Source organism: Peromyscus californicus, unplaced genomic scaffold (assembly GCF_007827085.1).
Source record: "Peromyscus californicus insignis strain IS unplaced genomic scaffold, ASM782708v3 Scaffold_5__1_contigs__length_169319896, whole genome shotgun sequence".
Taxonomy (NCBI): Eukaryota; Metazoa; Chordata; class Mammalia; order Rodentia; family Cricetidae; genus Peromyscus; species Peromyscus californicus.
In genome coordinates this window covers 8,244,481-8,265,504 of record NW_026294573.1, presented here as the reverse complement: position 1 = coordinate 8,265,504, position 21,024 = coordinate 8,244,481, and the positions used below count along the sequence as shown (strand labels likewise).

General features: G+C 52.8%; 2 protein-coding genes across 2 annotated transcripts in view; one reads left to right on the top strand and one right to left on the bottom strand.

Moving 5' to 3' along the window:
- Window positions 1–443: 443 nt before the first annotated feature.
- Window positions 444–6,687, bottom strand: Kiaa2013 (KIAA2013 ortholog). Its single transcript, XM_052717771.1, has 3 exons — window positions 5,545–6,687; window positions 2,326–3,179; window positions 444–1,158 (listed from the first exon to the last, which is right to left on the bottom strand). The coding sequence occupies exons 1-3, from the start codon at window positions 6,575–6,577 to the stop codon at window positions 1,141–1,143; spliced, it is 1,905 nt and encodes a 634-aa protein (XP_052573731.1). The 5' UTR covers window positions 6,578–6,687; the 3' UTR covers window positions 444–1,140.
- Window positions 6,688–11,596: 4,909 nt separating this feature from the next.
- The window catches only part of Plod1 (procollagen-lysine,2-oxoglutarate 5-dioxygenase 1), a 29,936-nt gene continuing 20,508 nt past the window's right edge, over window positions 11,597–21,024 (top strand). Inside the window, exons 1-5 of the mRNA XM_052717889.1 lie at window positions 11,597–11,768; window positions 17,547–17,638; window positions 18,635–18,768; window positions 19,188–19,351; window positions 20,823–20,935. Coding sequence (XP_052573849.1) covers window positions 11,693–11,768; window positions 17,547–17,638; window positions 18,635–18,768; window positions 19,188–19,351; window positions 20,823–20,935 — 579 coding nt within the window. The 5' untranslated portion in view covers window positions 11,597–11,692. The remainder of the gene's footprint in view (window positions 11,769–17,546; window positions 17,639–18,634; window positions 18,769–19,187; window positions 19,352–20,822; window positions 20,936–21,024) is intronic.

The window sequence follows — 21,024 nt, the reverse complement described above, 5'->3', positions numbered from 1 at the left end:
AAACACAGGGAGCCCAGGGAACCCACTAAACCCCAAGGAAGACAGCCCCCAGCAGAGGGCTGCTATCCCTCACTCAGTCCCTTTCTCATCCCTGGAAATCTCTCTCTCTCTCTCTCTCTCTCTCTCTCTCTCTCTCTCTCTCTCTCTCTCTCTCTCTCTCTCTCTCCCCCCCCCGATGAGCAGAAGGCCCATCACTGTCTGCCACCCTCTTCGCTCCAGCTAGAAAAGCCCAGGGTTGGAGGGTCCAGACCCTTAGGATGGGTAAGGGAGGAGGAGCCTGCAGCACAGCAGGGCAGATGCTCTGGCCTTGCAGCAGCAGCCACATGAGAAAACAGCTTGTTGAGGTGGCGTGTACCGCTGAAGACCACCACCCTAAAAATCTAGTAATGGGGGAGGGTATGATGAATGTGTCCAAGGGTTCAACCACACACAAATCACTCATGGAAGTTTGAAAGATATTTATTTAAAAAAAAACAAAAAAGCTTTGGTATTTCAAAAGCCCACAACCATCCATCACTAGAAAGTTAAACACCTTTCCCAGGGACCCAAAGTACAAAAGGACAGATCCCGCTGGCTCAAGGTGAGAAGGAGGCAATGTGCAAACCGGCTGTAGGCCAGGGGAACCACACCTGCCCAGGCAGGGTGGCCGCCTGGAGCTCAGGCCCAGCCTCCAGACTGGGGCCCCGGGTGCCAAGGAGTGGCAGGGATCGGTTGTTGCCATCAACAGTCCTGATCTAAGGTGGATGAAAAGCCACCCAGCAAAACTTCAACAAAAATAAATTAGAAATCCATTCAAGAAAGAACACATTAAATTAGGAAAAGAACACAATTTTTCCTCAACAAGTCTTTTAAAGAGGATCTCTTTCCTGGGATAGAAGACGGGGGGGAAGTGGGAGGAGTGCGCTCAACTTCAAGTATTCTCCCTACGGGTTTGTTTTATTGACTGGGAAACTTACACGAGTCCTCGGCCCTCTTTCCCTCCAGTGCAAACTCTTGTACCCACAAGCGCTTCTGAGTCACTGTCCCCCACAAGGCACAAAGGGTTGGTGCTTCCAAAGGCTCCCTGTTCATGCAGCAGCAGGATGCTCAGTGCTGGGTGTCTTGTGCAAACGGTGGCCGAGAGCGGGACTCGAGGTTCACTCAGACACTGGGATCTTCCTGCTCAATGAAACAAGAGGTCACTATTTAGCACCAACCCACAGCCCAGCTACAGAAACATCTGGGGAAAAGTCAGGTATGGTGGTGCACACCCGTGATCCCAGCACTTGGGAAGTAGAGGCAGGAGGAAAGTGCGAGCCAGCTTCTACTACATAGCAAGTTCAAGGCCAGCCTTGGCTACACGAGGCCATCTCAAAACAGACAAATACACACATTGGCAGGGGAGCAGACCACAGAGACAATGTCTCAGATTCAGCCAAATAGATAGCTCCCGGCCCATGGCCAGGCTAGAATTACTATGTAGTGGCCCATGAACCTCCATGTAGAGATGGGGCTCTCTCTGGCATGGCAGTGAGGGGCATGGGCAGTTCCTCAGGGAGGCAGTTTGTCTTCCCAACTGAATGGTGAACATTTAAGAACATACATGTCAAGCAAGAGCAAGGGTAGGTGGCCAGTGGCCAGTAGGGAAAGAGCCTGCTGGCTCCAGAGGCTGCAGAACTCACCTTTCCTATCAAAGCTGGCCAAAAGCTGGCTACTGGGAAGGCCTTCTCCACACCGCTTTTCCACCCAAGTCTCCACTGGTTCCCTCATCATGAGGAACTCAGACCTGCCTCCATCTGCTGCCTGCTCCTGAGGGCCAAGCATTGCTTTCCTGCAAGCCTGGCCTTAAACCAGAAACCAGATGCCACAGTTTCTTGGTGGCGGGGACTGGCCCATCGCCTGCATGGGCTCAGGGCTTCCTAAATGCCGGGACACAGATCCACTACCTGGTCTACCTTTCTATGGCACTATTGGGGAGAGGAGAGGCAGGAAGGGCCTGGCTGGCCTGCTGCCGTGGGCTGACTAAATAATTGCATCAGCCGACCCACACTGAGAGCCTGACCACTGAGGGCATGTTTTTTTTTTGTTTGTTTTGTTTTGCTATGTAGTTCAAGTTGGTCTCAAACTCACAACCTTCCTGCTTTAGCATCTTCAATGCTGGGATAACAGGAGTATACTACCATAACTAGCTTGCTGTCAAAATGGACTCCTCTCTTTGACCCGAGAGCTGTGGGCACTGGCTTGAAGGAGATCCCATTACTGCCTAGGCTGTCCCCTGGCCAGGCTGCCCTTTTTGGACACAGCTGAGAATGGCAGGAGCTTGGGGCTTTAGTAGAGGTAGCCTACCTTGCTCCTGAAGAGGGGCTTGGCTCCAGGCCCACAGTATTCATTATAGATGAGTTTAAAGAGGAAGAGGTGGAAGAGGGTGATGAGGGAGGTCACACTGAACCAGAAGAGGAAGGGCAGACCGGGATCCTGCTGGGCCATGTGCTCATCGTGGGCCAGGATGGCCTTGAGGTGCAGTGTGTGCCGCAGATCCTGCAAGTGTGTGAGGTCGGTGGAGATGTACAGCAGTGGTGTGATGGGCTGTGTCACCATGACAGAGAAGGTGTGGCCCCCAGGCTCTGAGGTCAGTTCCACAGGGTCCTGGAGGCAGCCTGCCTCACAGGCATAGATCTTGACAGGCTGGCCTCGGGACTCTACGGACACGTGCAGGTAGGGTTTGCCCTCTGCATCCACCAGCACAGCCAGGTTGATGTGGTCATTCTTGTAGCGTATTCCATGCAGCGCATAGCTGTTGTGGAGCACCTCAGGGTCGGCCTGGAACTGCAGGTGGTTTTCTGTGAACTGTAGCCCGCCGAAGCTGAGCACCATGCCTTGCAAGATACCTGGAGCGCCAACCTTCACCAGCCCCTTGCAGCCTCGCTTCTGGAGGGTCAGCTTCCACAGGTCAGCCAGCTGCAGGATCTGCTGCACCGAGGAGAGCTGGCCTGGCCACAGGTTCTCGGCATGCATGGTGGCATGGCCACTGAAACAGTGGTCTTCATAGTTGAGTGTGGCTTCCATTTGGTCTCGCTCCCTGTGGCTCAGAGAAGGGCTGAGCAGCGGGGCTGGAGAGCAGGAGAGCATGTAGTACAGCGTCAGGTTCACGGTCAGGCCAGACGGCGTGTGGGCATCTGTAATCTTCTTCATCTCCACACCTGTAACACCACAAAGGCTGCACATTAGGGGAAGGCCTGGCTGGAGGCAAAGGAAATGGAAGACCAGGACGAAAAAAGGTGGAGCTTTGGGTCCAGTAATAAAGGACAGCCATTTGGTGCCCTGGGTATGGTAGAGCCATCCTCACTTCCTGAGATGAAAATCTTCACTCATCTTGGTGGGATTTAGAATTATCACAGAAACAAACCTCTGGGCACGTCTATGGAAGAGTTTCTACACTAGATTGAGGTGGGAAGATCCACCTTAAATGTTAGGGGTCCTACACCATGGGCTGGGGTCCAGGACTGAGTACAAGGAAACAGCGAGCTGAGTCCCAGCATCCAGCTCTCCCACTACGATGGGCTGTGCCTCTGAAGTACAAGCCAAAATAAACCTTCTTCAGTCAGTTGCTTTTGTCACAGCGATGCAAAGAGTTAAGTAATAGGACATCTAACATGACCAGCTAGGGTCTGTGGGACCTCCTGCCAGAGCCGAGCACAACACACATGGGTCAGGTCTTATCACCCAACCAGGTGTCACTTGTGTCCTAGCCAATACTGGCTGGGTCTTCTATCACTCTCTCCAATAACTATAGCTTAAAAAAATATTTTATGTATGTATGTATATATGTAAGTGTGTCTGTGCATAATTTATGCACAGAGCCCTGGGAGGCCAGAAGACGACCTTGATGCCTTAAAACTGGAGTTATAGCCCATTGTGAGCTGCCATGTGGATGCTGGCAGCAGGTCCTCTGAAAGAGCAGCCAGTGCTTGTACCCACTGAGCCATTTCTCCAGTCCCTCCTAGAGCTATTTTAATATGTGATCTTATTCCAATTTGGAGACGGGGTCTCTCTATGTAGCACAGGCTGGCCTTGGACTCACATTGTCCTTCTGCCTCACTCCTGAGCGCTGAGGTTATAGAGGAAAGTACCTTAATCTGCTTTAGTGCTGTGGCTTTAAATGACATGGCCTCTAGAGTCACAGGGCTAACCACCCCCTCAGCGTCTGCACCTGGATATCTGACAGGCATAACTGACCTATGTGAACTTTCATCCCCAACCAAGGCTCCCCCTAGTTATTTCCAAGCAACCGTTGACACCCCCAAATCAGGGAGCTGTCCACAGGTCTCACTTCCTACAGCCAAACCATGGCCCAAAAGTCCTACCTCCCAAAATATCAAAGTGCACCACTTCTATCTCCATGTCACAACCCGGTGTCTCCTCCTTCCCCTGGGCTCCCCAGGAACCGCTTACCTGTGTCCATGCCCCCTCAGTCTATACTCTGAGGACTCCCACCTTCCCGTCTCAATAAAACTCCTTGTTCTTCCTCAAGGCTTCAAGCTCACACACCACCCTGTTCCTGCTCATCACCAGGCTTAACCTGCTCCTGTTTAGGGCAGTCTCCAGGCTGAATGCCCACTTCCCTGTCACATGACTCAGGCCTAAGTGGCACTACATCCAGGGAGCAGACAGCAGCCCTCCCAGCCCTCACACTCACCAGCACTCCACTGCTCACTTTTCTCCACAGCACTTTCCATTCTAAGAGCTGTCTCACTTAAAATGTTCATGCTCCTGTCTTCCTCCCCACCAGACTAAGGCAAACACTGCTTGAACAAGAACTCCTTTTGCTCACTTGTCCAACAGCCTCCGGCAAAAGCACTTGATGAATAGATACCTGTTGAATGAACTAAACTCCCTCTGCACAACCCCACAGGTGCCGATACCTGTAACCCTGGAAACCAAAACTCAGTACTATGATTGCATTTTCTGTAACAGTTGACAGGAAAGGTTTTCACTTGCAAAGAACAAATAAGAGTATTAAAACAACAGCAACAAAGTAAAGTTTTCATTTAGCATGCACATTCCAACCTACTGGAAGAAGCCCCCAGGAGTCTGGTAAAAATAGCTGCAGCCACAACGGCAATCTCAAACATTAGAAGCTGAGGCCAGGCCCAGGCAGGCTGTGGTGGGCAAAGCAAAGTGTAGGGAGTGAGGGGTGGGGTGGGGTGTGGGGTATCCTCCCTGAAGGTTTATTCTTTACGAACTGACCCCCTCCCACACAAAACAAAAGCCTCCATCTGCTCAGGTCAGGCCTCAAGGCCAAGAACAAACAATAAAACTGAACCTTTACACCCAGATTTTCATTAAAACCCCATAAAACTTACTGTTAAGGCTCAGAAAGCTAAGACCATATAGAGCCTAGATCATACAGATTCAAAGGTTAGGAAGAGATTCAACCCTTCACACAAGCCCAAGTTCTAACCCTCGGTGTGACCACTGCAGAGCATGGAGAACATTTCTAAAGTGGACCGTATGCACACTGGTGCAGAGTGGAGACTGTGTACCAAGCCCCCATCAAGGCCTCACCTGGGCTGAACAGCTGGGCCCAGAGGTGCTGGTGATCCTGAAGCAGCTCCGAGGCGGGCATCTCTAACAGCTCCAGCATTTCCTTCCTTGCCAAGTCCTGCAGCGCCTTGAGCTCCTTGGCTCCTTTGCTTTTGAGCACCTGGGGGTGGATGGGACCAGAGACATGCACCACCCACAGCACCGTCTCATCCAGCTGTGTCTTGGGAGCCACCTGGAGCCGGTTCACTAACTTCTTAGAGGCCACCACTACCAGGTGCACCAGCCCCGATGGAAGGGGTGTGGACCGGCCCGAGTAGAGGAGAAACTGATGATCTCCGACCTTCTCCAGAGTGCTGGTGAAGGACTTGGGTATTGGGCCCGCGGTGGGCCCCACAGTCTGCAACGCAGCCACGCGCTCCGTGGGATTGTTGAGCTGGATGCGCTGCAGATAGACATGGGGTCGGCCTCGGTGCGCTAGGAAGTCCTCCTGCAGTAGCACGCAGTCACGGCCCGACCCCGCGGAGAGCCCGGAGGCCGAAGCTGGCCCGGCGACACCAGAGGCAGGGCCCGAGCCCGGGGTCCCCAGCTGCAGGCAGCGCACTCGGCGCAGCAGGCCCTCCCGCAGCAGCAGCACCGCCTCTCCAGCCTCAGCCAGCACATTCAGCGGGCGCAGCTGCACGAAGGGCACGAAGTCCGGCGCCACCGCAGGCTCCCGCTCCCCGGGCGTCACCCACAGCCGGTTGTAGGCGGCGTCCAGAGCCAGAAAGCCGTTGGCCACCAGGGCTGGCACCCCGGGGCCCAGCGGCACCGCCTCGCCGCGATCACGCAGGCCGCGCCACGCACGGGTGGCCGCCTCCAGGCAGGCGGACGGCTCGGCGGCGCCCGGCTCGCTGTGGGCCCAGGACGGCAAGCGCAGGCCGCCCGCCGCCCGCCGCGCTCCGGAGCTCCCGAACCAGAGGAGCAGCAGCAGGAGGCCGAGCAGGCAGAGGAGGCGGCGGGCCCAGCTGCTCGACAGCAGCCCTGGCAGCCCCTTCAGGCGCTGCTGCAGCCACATCGGGCCCGCCGCCCAGCCCGCCCGCCCGGCCGCCGCCACTCACTCCCTGGCCCGCGTCGCCGCGACCACCTCGACGCCAGCCGCAGCCGTCCCGGCAGCTACCGCCACCGCTTCCTCCTTCTTCTCGGTTGCCTCCCAGCCGTCAAACGCCGCCAGCCGTAAAGCGTCGCCGAGTCCTTTGCGACAGACGGAAAAGCGGCCGGGGGCGGGATTTGGAGGAGAGGTGGAGTCTCTCTGGGGGCGTGGCCGGGACGCGGGGCGGGGCGGGGGAGAGGGAAGGCATTAGGAGAGCAGAGGGGTGGGCCGGAGTCCAAATCTCCCGTTTAAAAAAAAAAAAAAGAAAGAAAGAAAAGAAAATCACAGAGCAAGCCAAATCCAACATGTGTTGCGCCTCGTTTGCTGCTGATGGTTTCAACAGCCCTAAAGTTAAAACGTACTGTTTCTGTAAAACTATTCCTGAGTAAAGAAAAGACAGCAAGCCCCAGTGATCGTCATGTCTCTACCCTCCAGTGCTGGAATTTCAGTACACACCACTAAGCCTAGCTTTTCAGTGAGTACGGGTAAATGGAAGGAAGGGAGGAAGGAAGGAAGGAAGGAAGGAAGGAAGGAAGGAAGGAAGGAAGGAAGGAAGGAAGGAAGGAAGGAAGGAAGGAAGGAAGGAAGGAAGGAGGAAGGAAGGAGAAAGGAAGTGGAGGGAGGAGGGAAGGCAGGGGAGGAAGAAAAGAGTACTTAGTGAAAAATGATTTCCTAGGAAATACTTTGTTGACGTGCCCAAATCTGCCTGATTGCGAGTACACCAGAGTGGGACGTCATAAATCCAGCCCAGGACTGTCTGTTTCCTGAGCGCATCAAGTCGTTTTCTTGATGTGAATACTGAGATTTAATTCATTAAATAACATGAGACATTAAGATTTCATACTTTGACAAGGCCTGCAGCATCCATCTAGGGGGGAAAAAATTCAACTGGGGCACTCCAGCACACAATAGGTGGTTGTTTCCACTTTGGATTGGGGCAAACAATGGGCGATTGTTTCCACTTTGGCTACTGGGCAATCCAGAGCCAGCCAGCCAGTTGCAAATTTGCAGTCGACAATTAAATGGTCATTTGAGGTGGCTTGTAGTGGACCGTAAGCAGACGGAAAGCTGTTTGCTGAAGTTGTGAGCCAGTGTCCCATTGGGAGAGTGCTCATCCTGTTCTGATTGTATTTTACTATTTATTTATCTTTGAGACAGGATCTCTCTTGTGTTGTCCAGGCTGGACTTCAAACAACTCCTGGGCCCAAGGGATCATCCTCTTTTCTTATCATCCCTAGTCGCTAGGATTAAAATCGTGCAAGCTGGCCACCAAGCGTGATAACCTGAGTTCTGTATCCAGGACCTACATGACGGAAGGAGAGAACTAACTCCTGCAAGTTGTCCTTTGACCTCCAAATGCACAGGGTGGTTTGTCCAAGTCAGAAGATGGTGTGGGATCCCTGGAGTTGGAGCTACAGGCACTTGTGAGCTGCTTGATGTGGGGTGCAGGCCTCTTAACCCCCAAGCCATCCCACTAACCTCTCTTTTTAATTTTCAAAAATGTATAATTATTGTGTGTGCATGTGAGCATGATTTATGTGTGTTTGGATATTTGTACTACACAAGGTCTGAGGACAATTCTGGGAGGCCAGTTCTTTCCTTGCCCTTTGGATGAGTTCCAGGGGTCGCATTTACATTGCCAGGCTTTTGCAGCAAGCCCCCTTACCTACTGAGCCATCTTACCTGCCCTCCATCCTATTCTTTGAAACTGAACCCAGAGCTTGTTGATTCTGCTAGAATGACTGGCCAGCAAGCCCCAGAGATCCTCCTGTCCCTACCCCCCGGTGCTGGAATTTCAGTGCACACCACCGAGCCTAGCTTTTTAAAATGAGTACTGGAGACCAAACTCAGGTCCTCCACTGAGCCACCACCCCAGCCCCTGTGAGTATTTTTGCTACAAACACTGGTGTAATGGAAGTATATCTTGACCTACTTCTGTGCATGTTTCTTGGGAAGCAGTTCATCAAGACAGATTTCTAGATCAAAGCCTTATTTATTACGTGTGCTCCTAACTCCTTGTCATCCTCAAATACCCCAAGGCATGGGTATGGGAGTGCTCAGAGGCAGGAGTCGGCCACAGCAAGTAACCCCATGGGCCTCAGTTTCTCTACCTATAAAATGGGTATCATACAATAAATTAGGCTTGCTCTGAGACTTAAATTGGACAAGTGCTTGAAGTTTAACACACTGCATGGCTCATATGAAGCGTTCACTATTTAGCTTAGCGCCAAAGAGTCATCTTCCCTCCTGAGGCCCCAGCCCTGGTGCAACCAATGTACTTGTTTCTAGGACATTTTTCCAGTCTATTTGCTTTGCAGATAAATATATGCATTTTATTTTTCTAGCCAGAAACTGTTGCGTAAGATGTATATTTGCTTATTATTTGTTTTATTTAAAGAAAAAGCTGAGAGAATTCTAGTATTCTATTGGGGCTAATACCAGTGGGAAATGACAGCCCATCAGACAACTCAAAGTGTGGTCATCGCACGAAGCTGTGGCTCCTTCACAGGCCGACAAAGGAAATGAGACACACACACACACACACACACACACACACACACACACACACACACACACACACCTTTCCCCATCCTGCAGTTGTCCAACACCTTCCTAATAAAGTGGAGTCCTGTGCCTTTAACAGTCCATAGCACGCATAGCACGTACTAGAAATACCAGAAGCAACATCTGGACAGCAGCCACCACCTCTGCTTAAAGAGACAGGCCATTCTAGATGGTGCTTGGACCAGGTTCAAGTTCAAGCACTTTGGTGAAACAAACAGGAAACAGACACCAAAAGAGTAAAGCAAAGCTTTGCCAGTGTGAATTTTTCCTCCTGAAGAGGCAGGCAGTCTCTAAAACCGATCCCTCTTAATTTAGACTCTGGAGAGTGCCTGGGAATGTCCAGGGCATATCACTATTGAGAGTCTCCCTAGACTCTGGGAACTGTCTGATGCTTCCTTACTGTGGTCCCACATCAATTGTGTAATGCCAAGCTGATGCTTCTCTGAACCTCAGTTTCTCATTTTGCAAACGGATGCAAACTGCCTGACTAGAGTCAATTATGAGCATGGAATGAGATCATTAAAAATGAGCCAGCTGAGCTGGGTGGTGGTGGTGCATGCCTTAATCCCAGCACTCAGGAGGCAGAGGCAGGCAGCTCTCTGTGAGTTTGGGGCCAGCCTGGTCTACAGAGTGGGTTCCAGGACAGCCAGGGCTACACAGAGAACCCCTGTCTTGAAAAACTAAAACACCCCCCCCCCAAAAAAGAGCCAGGCTGGCTGACTCTTCCTCCCTTCGTCCTTGCACTTCCTCTTCTAAGGGTCTGGAATCTCAGTCTGCAGCCTTCTGAGCCCAAAACAGCTGGGCGGGGGGGGGGGGGGGGGGGGGGAAGCTTGGCACCAAGTCCTGACCCCAGCTGCAGCAGCTCCCAGCTAGGAAGCAAATGTTCTAGGTTCTGTTCTAGGCCTCTTCCTCTGGCTTGTCTTGTGACCTTGAGCTTGCTGCTGGGTAGTCCTGGGCCTCAATTCTACTGTGTAAGTAAACCTCTGTACAATAAACTTCTGCAGTTTTCCAGGCTGTTCCCATTTTCCCCAAAGGGCACATGGTCCTCAGTTGTACAAATATTGTACATCTTTCTCAAGAAAGAAAGAAGGGAAAGGAAAAAAGAGACAAGAAAAGAACCGTCCAGAAATAATATGACATAGAAATGCTGTGTAAATTATGTACATTTTTATACCACAACCTGGAAATGATCTTTGCAAACATTTGTCTGCAATTTTATTTATTTTTGGTGGGGGGGGGCTGTTTTGAGATAGGGTCTCATGCAGTCCATGCTGGCCTCAACTAGCTGTATGGCTGAGCATGTCTTGAACTCCTGATCCTGCTTCCACCTCCTGAGTGCTGGGATTCCAGCTTATCTGAGATGCCTGGCGTTTCCTTTTCCTTCACTCTCTTTTTCCCTGACAGAGTCTGGCTGTGCAGCTGAGGCTGACTGTGCAGCTGAGGCTGGCTTTGGACAACAGATCTCCTATCTCCACCTCCTGGGTGCTGGGATTTAGGCACATCTCACCCTACCCCACCCAGCATTGTTTTTACCTGGCCACAAGGCTGAGAATCTGTTTTTAATGAGTGAGTCTTACTGAAGAGACAGCCTTTCCCACTTAGCATTCTGTAGATACAGTAGCGCCCATGAAAGACCACTTCTCTTGAACTCTCTGAGTCCTTTCCCCCAAAATCCTGCCCTAGAGTCCAATCCAGGGTCCCTGTTTGAGCTCTGTTCTACAGCTGGGCAGGATTTCCGTCCAGATGTGGATGTGCACAGCTGACATCTGGACCAGGAACCTTTGCTCCGGAAACCTTTGGTCCGTTTTTACACTGGGTGTCTGTGAAAATGCCTTGAAAATTTTCACTCCATCCACCCATCCATCCACCCACCCACACATCCATACCACAATTAACCTCTGCAGCAAGAATTTCTTTGACTCTTTTCAGACTTCCCTCCCGGGGCAGAAAAGGCGAATTAAGGGATTTCCTTTTGGGAGCCTGGGCTAGACTTTCTATAGTTCCAGCATCCTCAGCGGTGTCAACACCCGCGTCCACCCTAGGCTCAAACCCTCACCTCTGGAGTTGGGGGAAGACATAAAGAAAATGAAATCTCTAAGAGGCAACTCTGAGGTGCCCGACAGATCCCACCATCTCTGTGCAGATCCCAGTGAATGTTAAGCCCCACTCTTCTAGACATCAAGGCCTCGCCCTCCTAGCCCAATTTTTTCTCTGGATAGCGTTGCAACCCTTGGAGAGAGAGAGAGGGGAAGAGCACGGGCCGGCTGGCCACAGGACCCAGGGACCATAAAGACCTGCCCCACGTCTGGAGGACCTGCGCGCCTAAGCAAGAAAACCCTTCCCCGGGGCGGGCGGAGGAGTACGCGGCACCGCCCCCGGGGCGGGCCCAGTGCGTGGCAGCGCCCGCCCGCCGGGTCGCGAAGTTTCCAGTTCAGCTCGAGTCTCAGTGCCCGCGGATCGTACCCAGACCTGGCTATGCGGCCCCTGCTGCTCCTGGCCCCCGTGGCCTGGCTCCTTCTGGCCCAGGCGAAGGACGACGCCAAACTGGAGGGTGAGGGCGCGGTGGGGGAGCGGTGACCGGCTGCCTTGCCGAGGACCGGGGTGTCCAGGCGACCTGGGCTGGGAGGGCGGGGGAGCTGGGTTGCGGTCATCTGTCCACTTGCCCGCGAGTGACTCCGACAGATCACTTCCTCTCATGGGGCCACGATTCCCACGTTTGTGCAGCGGGCAGGAGAGGAGATAGCCAAAGCACCCCACACCCTCCACCACCATTCAATGCTCAGAGGAGCCCGTGATAATTCCCATAATAAGTAGCAAGGCTCCTGTTGATCGTACACGAGCTGCTGCAGCCCGGCCTCACCAGTTAAGCACGTTTGCTACTTTGGGAGTGTTTGCTTATATCATCCCCATTTTCCAGCTTCACAAACTGAGGCTCCAGAGTTGATTGTTTTCCCCCACAGCTTGTGGGCATTGGAAATGGCTTCGTCCCCATCTCTGGGTGTGTCTGGTTCCAGAGCCCAGCTCGGAGCTCTTGTTATCTTTAGGGTGAGGGAGGGGCTTTGGAGTGAAGGAGGTAAGCGAGGCATGCAGCTGAGAGTGGTTGGTCCCAGGTCGGCCGGACTCCTGGCCAAGTGCTCATTCTGCTTCTCCAAGGGCTACTGGGTTTCTAACTGTGTCCCACTATCCTGAGTGAGTGCTCCTGTCCTCCCACCCCTTGCTGGACTGTACCACCCCAGCACTGTTCTCTGAGTCCCTGAGACAACCCCCACCTAGGTCAGACTGTGGACCACCCCAGACAGGCAAAGCCAAACTGACCACATTCTCCAGAGCATCCTGTTCCCCTCCGCCCATCCTGCTGGAGGACCTGGGAGCTGGCCTGGACATGGTGGATGATAGGATAGTTAAAGGAATCTGGATGGGTTGGAGAAGCTGCCCAGTTTGTTAGAGCACATACCTGACATGCATGCAGCCCAGGATTTGATCTCCAGCACTGCAGAGACTGAGCATGGTTATGCATGTCTATAACCCCAGTACTCAGGGAGGTTAAGGCAGGGTCGTCAGACCTTCAAGGTCATCCTCAGCAACATAAAGAGTTGAAGTCAGTCTAGGTTACTCGAGACCCTGACCAAAAAAAAAAAAAAAAAGAATGAAAGGAAGGAACCTGGCTTTGAAACTCATGTGCTGGGAACCACGGACTTTTGCATGCCTGATGATTCTGTGCTAAATTATACATACACAGGGTCACACGCCTCCCACTAGTAACTTTGATGATGCACAGTCTTTGAGAATATTGGTGTTCATGACCTCAATGCCGGGTGGCAATACCTCATTCCTAGAGATCATGAGAGATGCCTCAGATGAGGCCAGTCCCCGAATCCCCTTAAAGCCAAGGCACTGGGCATTTTCTCTCTGTGCTTAGATTAACTAGTTTTCCTGGAGGGTCTAACCCAGGAGGGCAGGAAGATAGATGAGGAGAATATCTGATAGGGAAGTCTGACCACAGGGCTCAGCTGGTAATGTGTGCAAAGGGCCTGGGTCCACTCCCTGGCAGGAGCCTGGAGTTCTGTAGTTGGCCACCCCCTCCATCCCCTCCATCTCACCTTCTCCTGCTGATGATGCATGCCCTTCTACTCCAGACCATCCCAGTTAGAGCCTCAGCTGCTCTCTAGGAAGTCAGAGACAGGCCCCTGCTGATGACAGGGCTTCAGGTGTCCTGACCCAGCAGTGCCAGGGGAAGGGCTGTGCCTGAGGGTGCACAGCTCCCTCTCTTGGCAGGGTACCCCTCTGTGTCAAGAATTGAGGCATCACCTGACAGACACTGAGCTCAGCTCTTCAGACTTCAGATACTTGTTGAGTCCTCACTAGAGTCTCTGAAAGTGGGCTCCTTTATCCATGATTTCTGTGGTGCAGATGAAGAAACTGAGGCACAGGGAGGCTAAATTACTGGCTGAGCCATCTGTCCTTACCACCCTGCTCTGCCATCTCTCTTTCTTCTCTGAAGACCTGGGTCACAGTTTGTCCATCTGGGGAAATGATTGCTGGACTTTGGGCAGCAGGTTGGGGAGGGCTAAGCTTACAGGGTGCCAGGCCCATGTGGCCCTGGTGGCTGTTGAGCATACAAAACAGGCATCAGGGAAGTGGGGGTGGTACCCTGGTGTAACCTAAGCCTCCTGTTGACACGGTGTGGGTGGCCCAGAGCTCTTGTACGCCTGAGAGCGAACTGGAGAGGATACCTGCACTGGAGGAGCCTGAGAAGCCCTAGGAATTCTGGATTCTGTGTTTAGTCTGATGCTCTACCCTGCTGAGTACTGTGGCAGGTTAAAAGTGTGGATGTGGGGCCAGGTGGTGGTGGCACGCGCCTTTAATCCCAGCACTCGGGAGGCAGAGCCAGGAGGATCTCTGTGAGCTCATGCCAAGAGGATGTGGCTGGGCATGGTGGCGCACACCTTCAATCCCAGCGCTCCGGAAGCAGAGGCTGGTGGATCTCTGTGAGTTCATGCCAGCTTGGTCTATATAGTGAATTCCTAGACAGCCAAGGCTATGTAGAGAGACCCTGTCTCAAAACAACAACAAAAACAATGTGGCTGTGATCTGTGCATGGTGGTACAGTGCTGTAATCAGTCACAGCCCTTGGGAGGCTGAGGCTGGAAGATTGTGAGTTTGAGGCCAGGCTAGGCCACTTAGTAAGACCCTGTATTCAAAACAAAAAACATCCAGGCATGATGGAAAATGCTTTTAATCCTGGCACTTTGGAGCCAGAGGCAGGCGGATCTCTATGAGTTCAAGGCCAGCCTAGTCTATACAGTAAGTTTCAGACCATCCAGGGCTACATAGTGAGACTGTGTCTCAAACTAAACAAAACAAAAATGCTAGCCAGTTCACTTGTTTCACTTCCAGGTCTGTGACCTTAGGCACATCCTTATCTTCTCTGTGCCTCAGTTTCCTCTTCTGTAGAAAGAAGGTAAAAGTAGTACTGCCCTTAGAGGGTGTGTTTGTTTCTTTGTTTTTGAGATAGAATCTCATTTAGGCCCTGCTGGTCTTGAACTGGGATATAGTGACGAGTGACCCTGAACTCGGGATGCCCCTGCCTCCATCTCCTTCATGCTGGAATTACAGGTGTGTGCTACCATGCCTAGCTCCTCATGGAGTGATGAATTCAGCGATGAACATAGCTCGCTTCTTGCAGCATGTGGCGTCTTAGAAGGACTCAGCTGAAGGCCACTCTTACTAAAATCAGCTTCTCCTGTTGCTCCTTAAACAACAGAGTGTATTATCCCTTGGTGTGAGAGAGGAAGGCCCAGGGAAGAGCTGTAGCCCTAGGGAAAAGGGCCAGGTTCGTATGGGTACATCAACTACTGGTCCGACCAAGTGGGCAGATCAGGAGTGAAATGAAGGAGGGCTGCCTGGAGGAGGTAGGCAGGGGAAGGAGTGAGTGTTGAGGACAGGTTAGTGGAATGGAGAGGAGGCAGGAGTCTGGGTTCCTGGGAGGCATGAGGAAGGTCTGGGAAGCCAGGGGCCTCTGCTTCAGCCCCATCAGCCAGTTTCCTGAGGCAGATGAAGAAATGGGCATTTTCTTCTTTCTCTCTCTTTCCTTCATTCTCTTCTGCATTTACTCACATCTGTTGAGGTCAGAAGACAGCTGGCAGGAGCCCAAGTCAGTTCTCTCCTTCCACCATGTGGCTTCCAGGATCAAACTCAGGTCTTCAGATGGGCGCCAAGCACCTTTACCTGCTGAACCATCTTGCTGGCTTAAGGTTAGCCATCCTTGCTTAGGGGTGTCCGAAAGCAGGGCCTTGAGAATGGAAGACTTGTTGCCTAGGCCCTCTTCTGCTCTCGTCTCTGGCCTCCTCCCTTGGAGAACCCAGAAAATCAATCTCTCTCTCTCTTTCTCTCTCTCTCTCTCTCTCTCTCTCTCTCTCTCTCTCTCTCTCTCTCACACACACACACACACACACACACACACACACACACACACGTATACACATGCTAGCCTATGACACTCTTTTGCCCCCCTTTTGGCAAGAGGGCCTCAAAGAGCTAGTGACTGGTTCTTCTCACCTGCAGGGAGACTTAACCATTCAGGCCAGAGCTGGAGGCAGCCCTTCCCCTCATGTAAGCATCAGCTTTCTTCTCTGGGCCCCCAAGTGGGTCAAGTGGGGAGGTTAAGGTTACTCCTCCACAGCTGTTTATGGCATTGTCTGCTCCTCCCCAGGCCCACCCTGCTGGGTCCTGCCAATCCCTGCTTGCCCCGCTGGCATTGATCCCTTGCTGCAGGGACAGCCTCCTGCCTATGCAGCCTCAGCCAGCTTGGGAGAGCTGGGCCTTTTGTTCTCCCAGCTCTAACTCCTTACATCCAGTGGTAGGCGAAGGCCTTACCTGCCTGTCGCTGGCCTGGCTGGGTTTTTGGGTTTGGGGTTTGTTTTGTTTTTTCTGTGTGCGTGTGTGCAATGTGTGTGTGTGTGTGTGTGTGTGTGTGTGTGTGTGTGTGTGTGTGTGTGTGTGTGTTTCTGTTCACCTAGGTAAATGGGAGTCCTGGGTGCAAAGGAGCCATAACAGCCACGTGAGTCTATTAAGTGGGTAACAGAATTTATTAACATATAACACTCACAATTACAGAACGGAGCAGACAGCAGAAGTCGTCCTCTGATCTGACCAGGAGCAAATCCACCTCTCAGCCAGGAGCCAGGGGAAGGGACCTGTGTCCCTTCTCCAGCTTCTTATCTGAGCTCACTGCAGCAAGCACCACCTCCTTTGGGCCGTACAGCCCAGGGTCATGGGCGGAGCAAATACCCCTACAGAGTAGTGGGCCTGCCCCCCACCCTCCAAGGGCAGGAGTGGGATTCACAGGACTCGATAGTAGGGAAGGGAGAGGTGTCGTTATGACTGGCTCTGGGATTCACAGAGTTTGCAAGGATCTAGCCAGGCAGGCCAGCTCCCAACCCCCAACTCCTCAGGCATCACAGCCTCACAGTGGGGTCGAGAGGGCCTTCTGGGGACTCCCACAGACGATGTCTTGGGGGATGCTTCTAGCACGTTCTGTTGCAGGGGTGAAGTCACACTGCAGAGCGGGGAGAGGTCCCTTGTTAAGAGGGTATTGACAAAGCCAGGCTCGTGGAGTGTGGTCGAGTATGGTAGCCCATGCCTGCAACCTCAGCATTTGGGAGTGGAGGCGGGAAAATCAATAGAGAAGTTCACGGCAGCTTTGTTACCACTTAGCCGGATATGGGGTTGGGTTACATGAGACCCCTTTTCAAAAGGAGAGGGAGGGAGAGGGAGGAAAGAGTACCAGCTGCTCAGGACCACAGACATGGACTGGTGAGGGGATTTCAAGTCGGTTTCCATCCCAGGCAGCCTGAACTGGAAGCATGGCATTGGGAGAGTCAGCCTCGTAGGCTTGGGGGAGACCAGAGTGGATGAGTATGTCCACCCTCAGTGTATGCATAGAGAGCAAGTGGCCTCGTGAACTCTGCATTTGCTATTCCCGCTCTAATGCCCAGCGCTGGCCGGAGAGATCCTCCCATGGTCAGCACTCAGGGCGTCTTCCCCGCCACCCCCATGATGCTTGCACCCTCTAAAGCCAGAGACTTGGTTTCATAAGGCAGGGTGCAGATGCCCTCCCCTGGGTGCTGCCTGTCCTGTTTGTCAGTTTCCACATAGAGGGAGCCCAGGGAATAGGGAAACAAGGGTTATGCCCCAACTCTGTCCTTAACCCACTGGATGGCCCCTGGCACAGCCTGAACCCTTGTCTGTAGAGGTGTGATGAAGAAGGCCGCTATTCAAGACTCTCCTCTGTCCCCATTCAGCCCCTCATGTCCTTCTCTGTCCGCAGACAACCTTCTGGTCCTCACTGTGGCCACAAAAGAGACCGAGGGCTTCCGCCGCTTCAAGCGTTCAGCCCAGTTCTTCAACTACAAGGTTCAGGTGAGGGCTTCGTGGGTAAGGCAGAGACAGTGTGTGTGTGTGTGTGTGTGTGTGTGTGTGTGTGTGTGTGTGTGTGTGTGATGGTGGGGGATCCAGGGGCTAGGGCTTCCCACAGTTAGGGCTCTTGGGCAGATTCAGGTGCCAAGAAGGGCAGGAATTAGGATGAAGGTCAGAGTGTGACCGGATTCTAGGAGGCGAGAGGGAGATGTGGAGTAGCATGGATGGTAGCATGCAGAGGCCTCTCTTGGAAGGCTAGCATGGATGGCAGGACCTGGGAACCATCATTCCCATAGTCCCCTGGGGCATCTTGAATGGATGTGGTCTGAAGACCTCTGGAATGTGTACATTGTCACAAAGAAACATGCTTGTCTACCAGGCATGGGCTTCATGGCCTCTGTGGGCAGTTCATGGGGCCCAGCCCTGCGGGAGTCAGCCCTCCTCTTGGAGGGCCATTCTGAGTCCTTCTGTCAGGCATAGTGTTGGGCACTGGGAAAACAGATGTACTCACATCGGCCTCATCGTGGCCTACACAGAGCTAGGTATGAAGCCAGGAATAAAGGGTATCATCACGAAATCATGGACCCGTGAGAAAGCAGGGTGTTACTTCGGACATAGCTGGATCCAGGGTCCCAAGCAGCAAAGAGCTTTATTTTTCTATCTCCAGAAGCAGGCTCTCTCCATTGTGGTGACTCTAGCCCTAGACTTCTGCGTCCGAACTTTACAACCTTAGCCAATCATAACAGCCTTGCCTTAATTTTAACACAGCAGTCCCAGGGGAGACTCTGATAGGCCATGTTTGGGTCACATGCTCAAAGCTCTAGCTATGGGAGGGACAGAGGAGTGGAGGATAGTGATTGGTTGTCCCTGGTCACATGACCACCACTGGCATCACCTGGAGTTGTTTCCCTACATTGGATTGAAAGGAAGCAAAGATGTCCACTACCCAAACTGGTGGAAGAATATTTCTCTACCAAAGCTGGGGGCCTCTCTCTGCAGGCACTGGGCTTGGGGGAGGACTGGAGCTCGGACAGAGGACCGTCAGCAGGTGGAGGGCAGAAGGTTCGGCTGCTGAAGAAGGCTCTGGAAAAGCATGCAGACAAGGAGGACCTGGTTATTCTCTTCACTGACAGGTGGGTGTGCTGGGAATTCCTGCGTGAGTCCCTGGAGTGCAGGGTGGTATTGGGGTCAGGGGGTCCAAAATAAGACCTGGACATCACATATAAGGGGGGCTCCCTCTAGCTAAGCTTATCTAAGAGACCCCAGGATAAGTCTCTTTGATGTAGGCCAATACTCCTCTTGGTGAAAGATGGGAGGTGTGAGCTGCCAAAGGTGACAGATGAGCCATGTTCGAATATGACAAGGACATGGATTATGGGGACTGTGTCCTGCCCAGCTGGGCATGGAAATGTGGCAGACTGAGGGAGGTAGGGCTTGCAGATCCATTTCTTGGATGGTGACTGGTGTAGGATGTGAGGGGCTCCTGATCCCTGTGTCCTTCTGTGGGTGCCTTCTCTGGACCTGCTTCAACTTCTTCTCGCTTTGGCCACAGTTACGATGTGGTGTTTGCCTCGGGGCCTCGGGAACTCTTGAAGAAGTTCCAGCAGGCCAAGAGCCAGGTGGTCTTCTCAGCTGAGGAGCTCATCTACCCCGACCGGAGACTGGAGGCCAAGTATCCAACAGTCTCTGACGGCAAGAGGTTCCTGGGCTCTGGAGGTAAGAGGCCATGTGCAGGGTGTGGGGTCTGGTATCTGACCTCACTGTGGGTCATGGGTTCCAAATGCATACAGTCTCAAAGAGAGCCTCTGAGGGATGTCTTCCTCACTTTGTTGAAGGGCCATCCAGCTGTGCTGGAGAAACGAGTCACCCCTGACTCCTTCACCTTCCACATCACTTCTGCTTCCCAAAGATGTATAGAGTCCAGGGGCTCAGCCAGGGCTACATGAGAACTTGTATCCAAAAAAAAAAGACAGGACTAATGAAATTGCTCAGTGGGCATAGCTTCCATCAAACCTGACAATCTGTGTTTGATCCTTAGAACCCATATGATGGAAGGAGAGAAACAACTCCTGAAAGTTGTCCTCTGACCTACACACACACACACACACACACACACACACACACACACACACACACGTGCACACTCACACAACTCTAACACATACACTACACATACTCTCACACACACTCACAACTCACTCACACACACATACTCTCTCACACACACAACACACACGAATAAATGTGTAAAAAAAAATTAAACACAAAAAGCGGCTGAGGCTGTAGCTCAGTTGGTAGAACACTTGTCTAGCATGCACACAGCCCTGGGTTCCACGGCCAGCCCTGAGTAGGGGATATGGTGCCACCTGCAATCCCAGAATTGGGGAGATGGTGGCAGGCGGATCGTAAGGTCATCCTTGGTTAGCTAATGAGGGCAAAGCTGTCCAGAGTTGTGAGAGACGCTTTCTCAAAAACAGTTTAAAAGCCCCTGTATCTATTCAGACCCACACCCACCACCCTCTGTGCCTCCTCGTTTCCTGATGCTGAGCCTGGCCCTCCGTGACTGGAACTGTTCTGGCACTTCAGCCCTCAGCCCTTTCTAGTCCTTTTGGAGAGTAGAACCCACAGGCCCCACCCACTAGTCTCACTGACCCAGAGAGCTAACACAGTTGCCATGGTTGGCGGCTGGGGGCGGGGAGGGGGGGTGTCGGTGTGTGTGTGTGTGTGTGTGTGTGTGTGTGTGTGTGTGTGTGTGTGTGTGTGTGTTTCTAGCCCAGGGCTCACGTGCCCTGTTTCTTCCCTCCTTGCTTGTGCAACCCTTACTTTATCCAGGAGCTCCTCGGGGCTCTCCCTGCTTGTCAGGGCTCGGGCCCTGGAGTGCTGTGTGACATTTTTCCAGCCTCCCCTCTTCTCCGATCCAAGCTGCTCAGATGACTCTATAAAGGGGATCCAAGCCGGGGTCCTTGTGGATCTGCTCTCTAGGGGCCTAGCACTAAGTGGGTTCAGTTCAGTGGGTTCCAGCATCTTGGGAATGCTTGGTACATTAGCTAGCTTGTACCACACCTCCCCTCAGTCAGAAGTGAAGAGGTAAGGTTTATGAGTGAAGTGGGGGAGGTGGCGGGGAATGGAGGGAGCTAGCCCAGAGGCTGGAAGCGAAGTGTGTCTCTGTCCCTTCTACCACTCTCAGGCTTCATTGGTTATGCCCCCAACCTCAGCAAACTGGTGGCCGAGTGGGAGGGCCAGGACAGTGACAGTGACCAGCTTTTTTATACCAAGATCTTCTTGGACCCGGAGAAGAGGGTAAGAGGTGGTAGGTGGGCTGGGGAGAGGGGTCTGGGGAATCCTGACCCTGGATCTCACTGGCCAGGCTGCACTGGGGACAGTCCTGG

Coding starts and splice junctions, on each gene's coding strand:
- Kiaa2013 (XM_052717771.1), bottom strand. CDS start 6,577: ATGTGGCTGCAGCAGCGCCTGAAGGGGCTGCCAGGGCTGCTGTCGAGC. Junction 3,180..5,544: donor GGCCCAGCTGTTCAGCCCAG/GTGAGGCCTTGA, acceptor GTGGTGTTACAG/GTGTGGAGATGAAGAAGATT.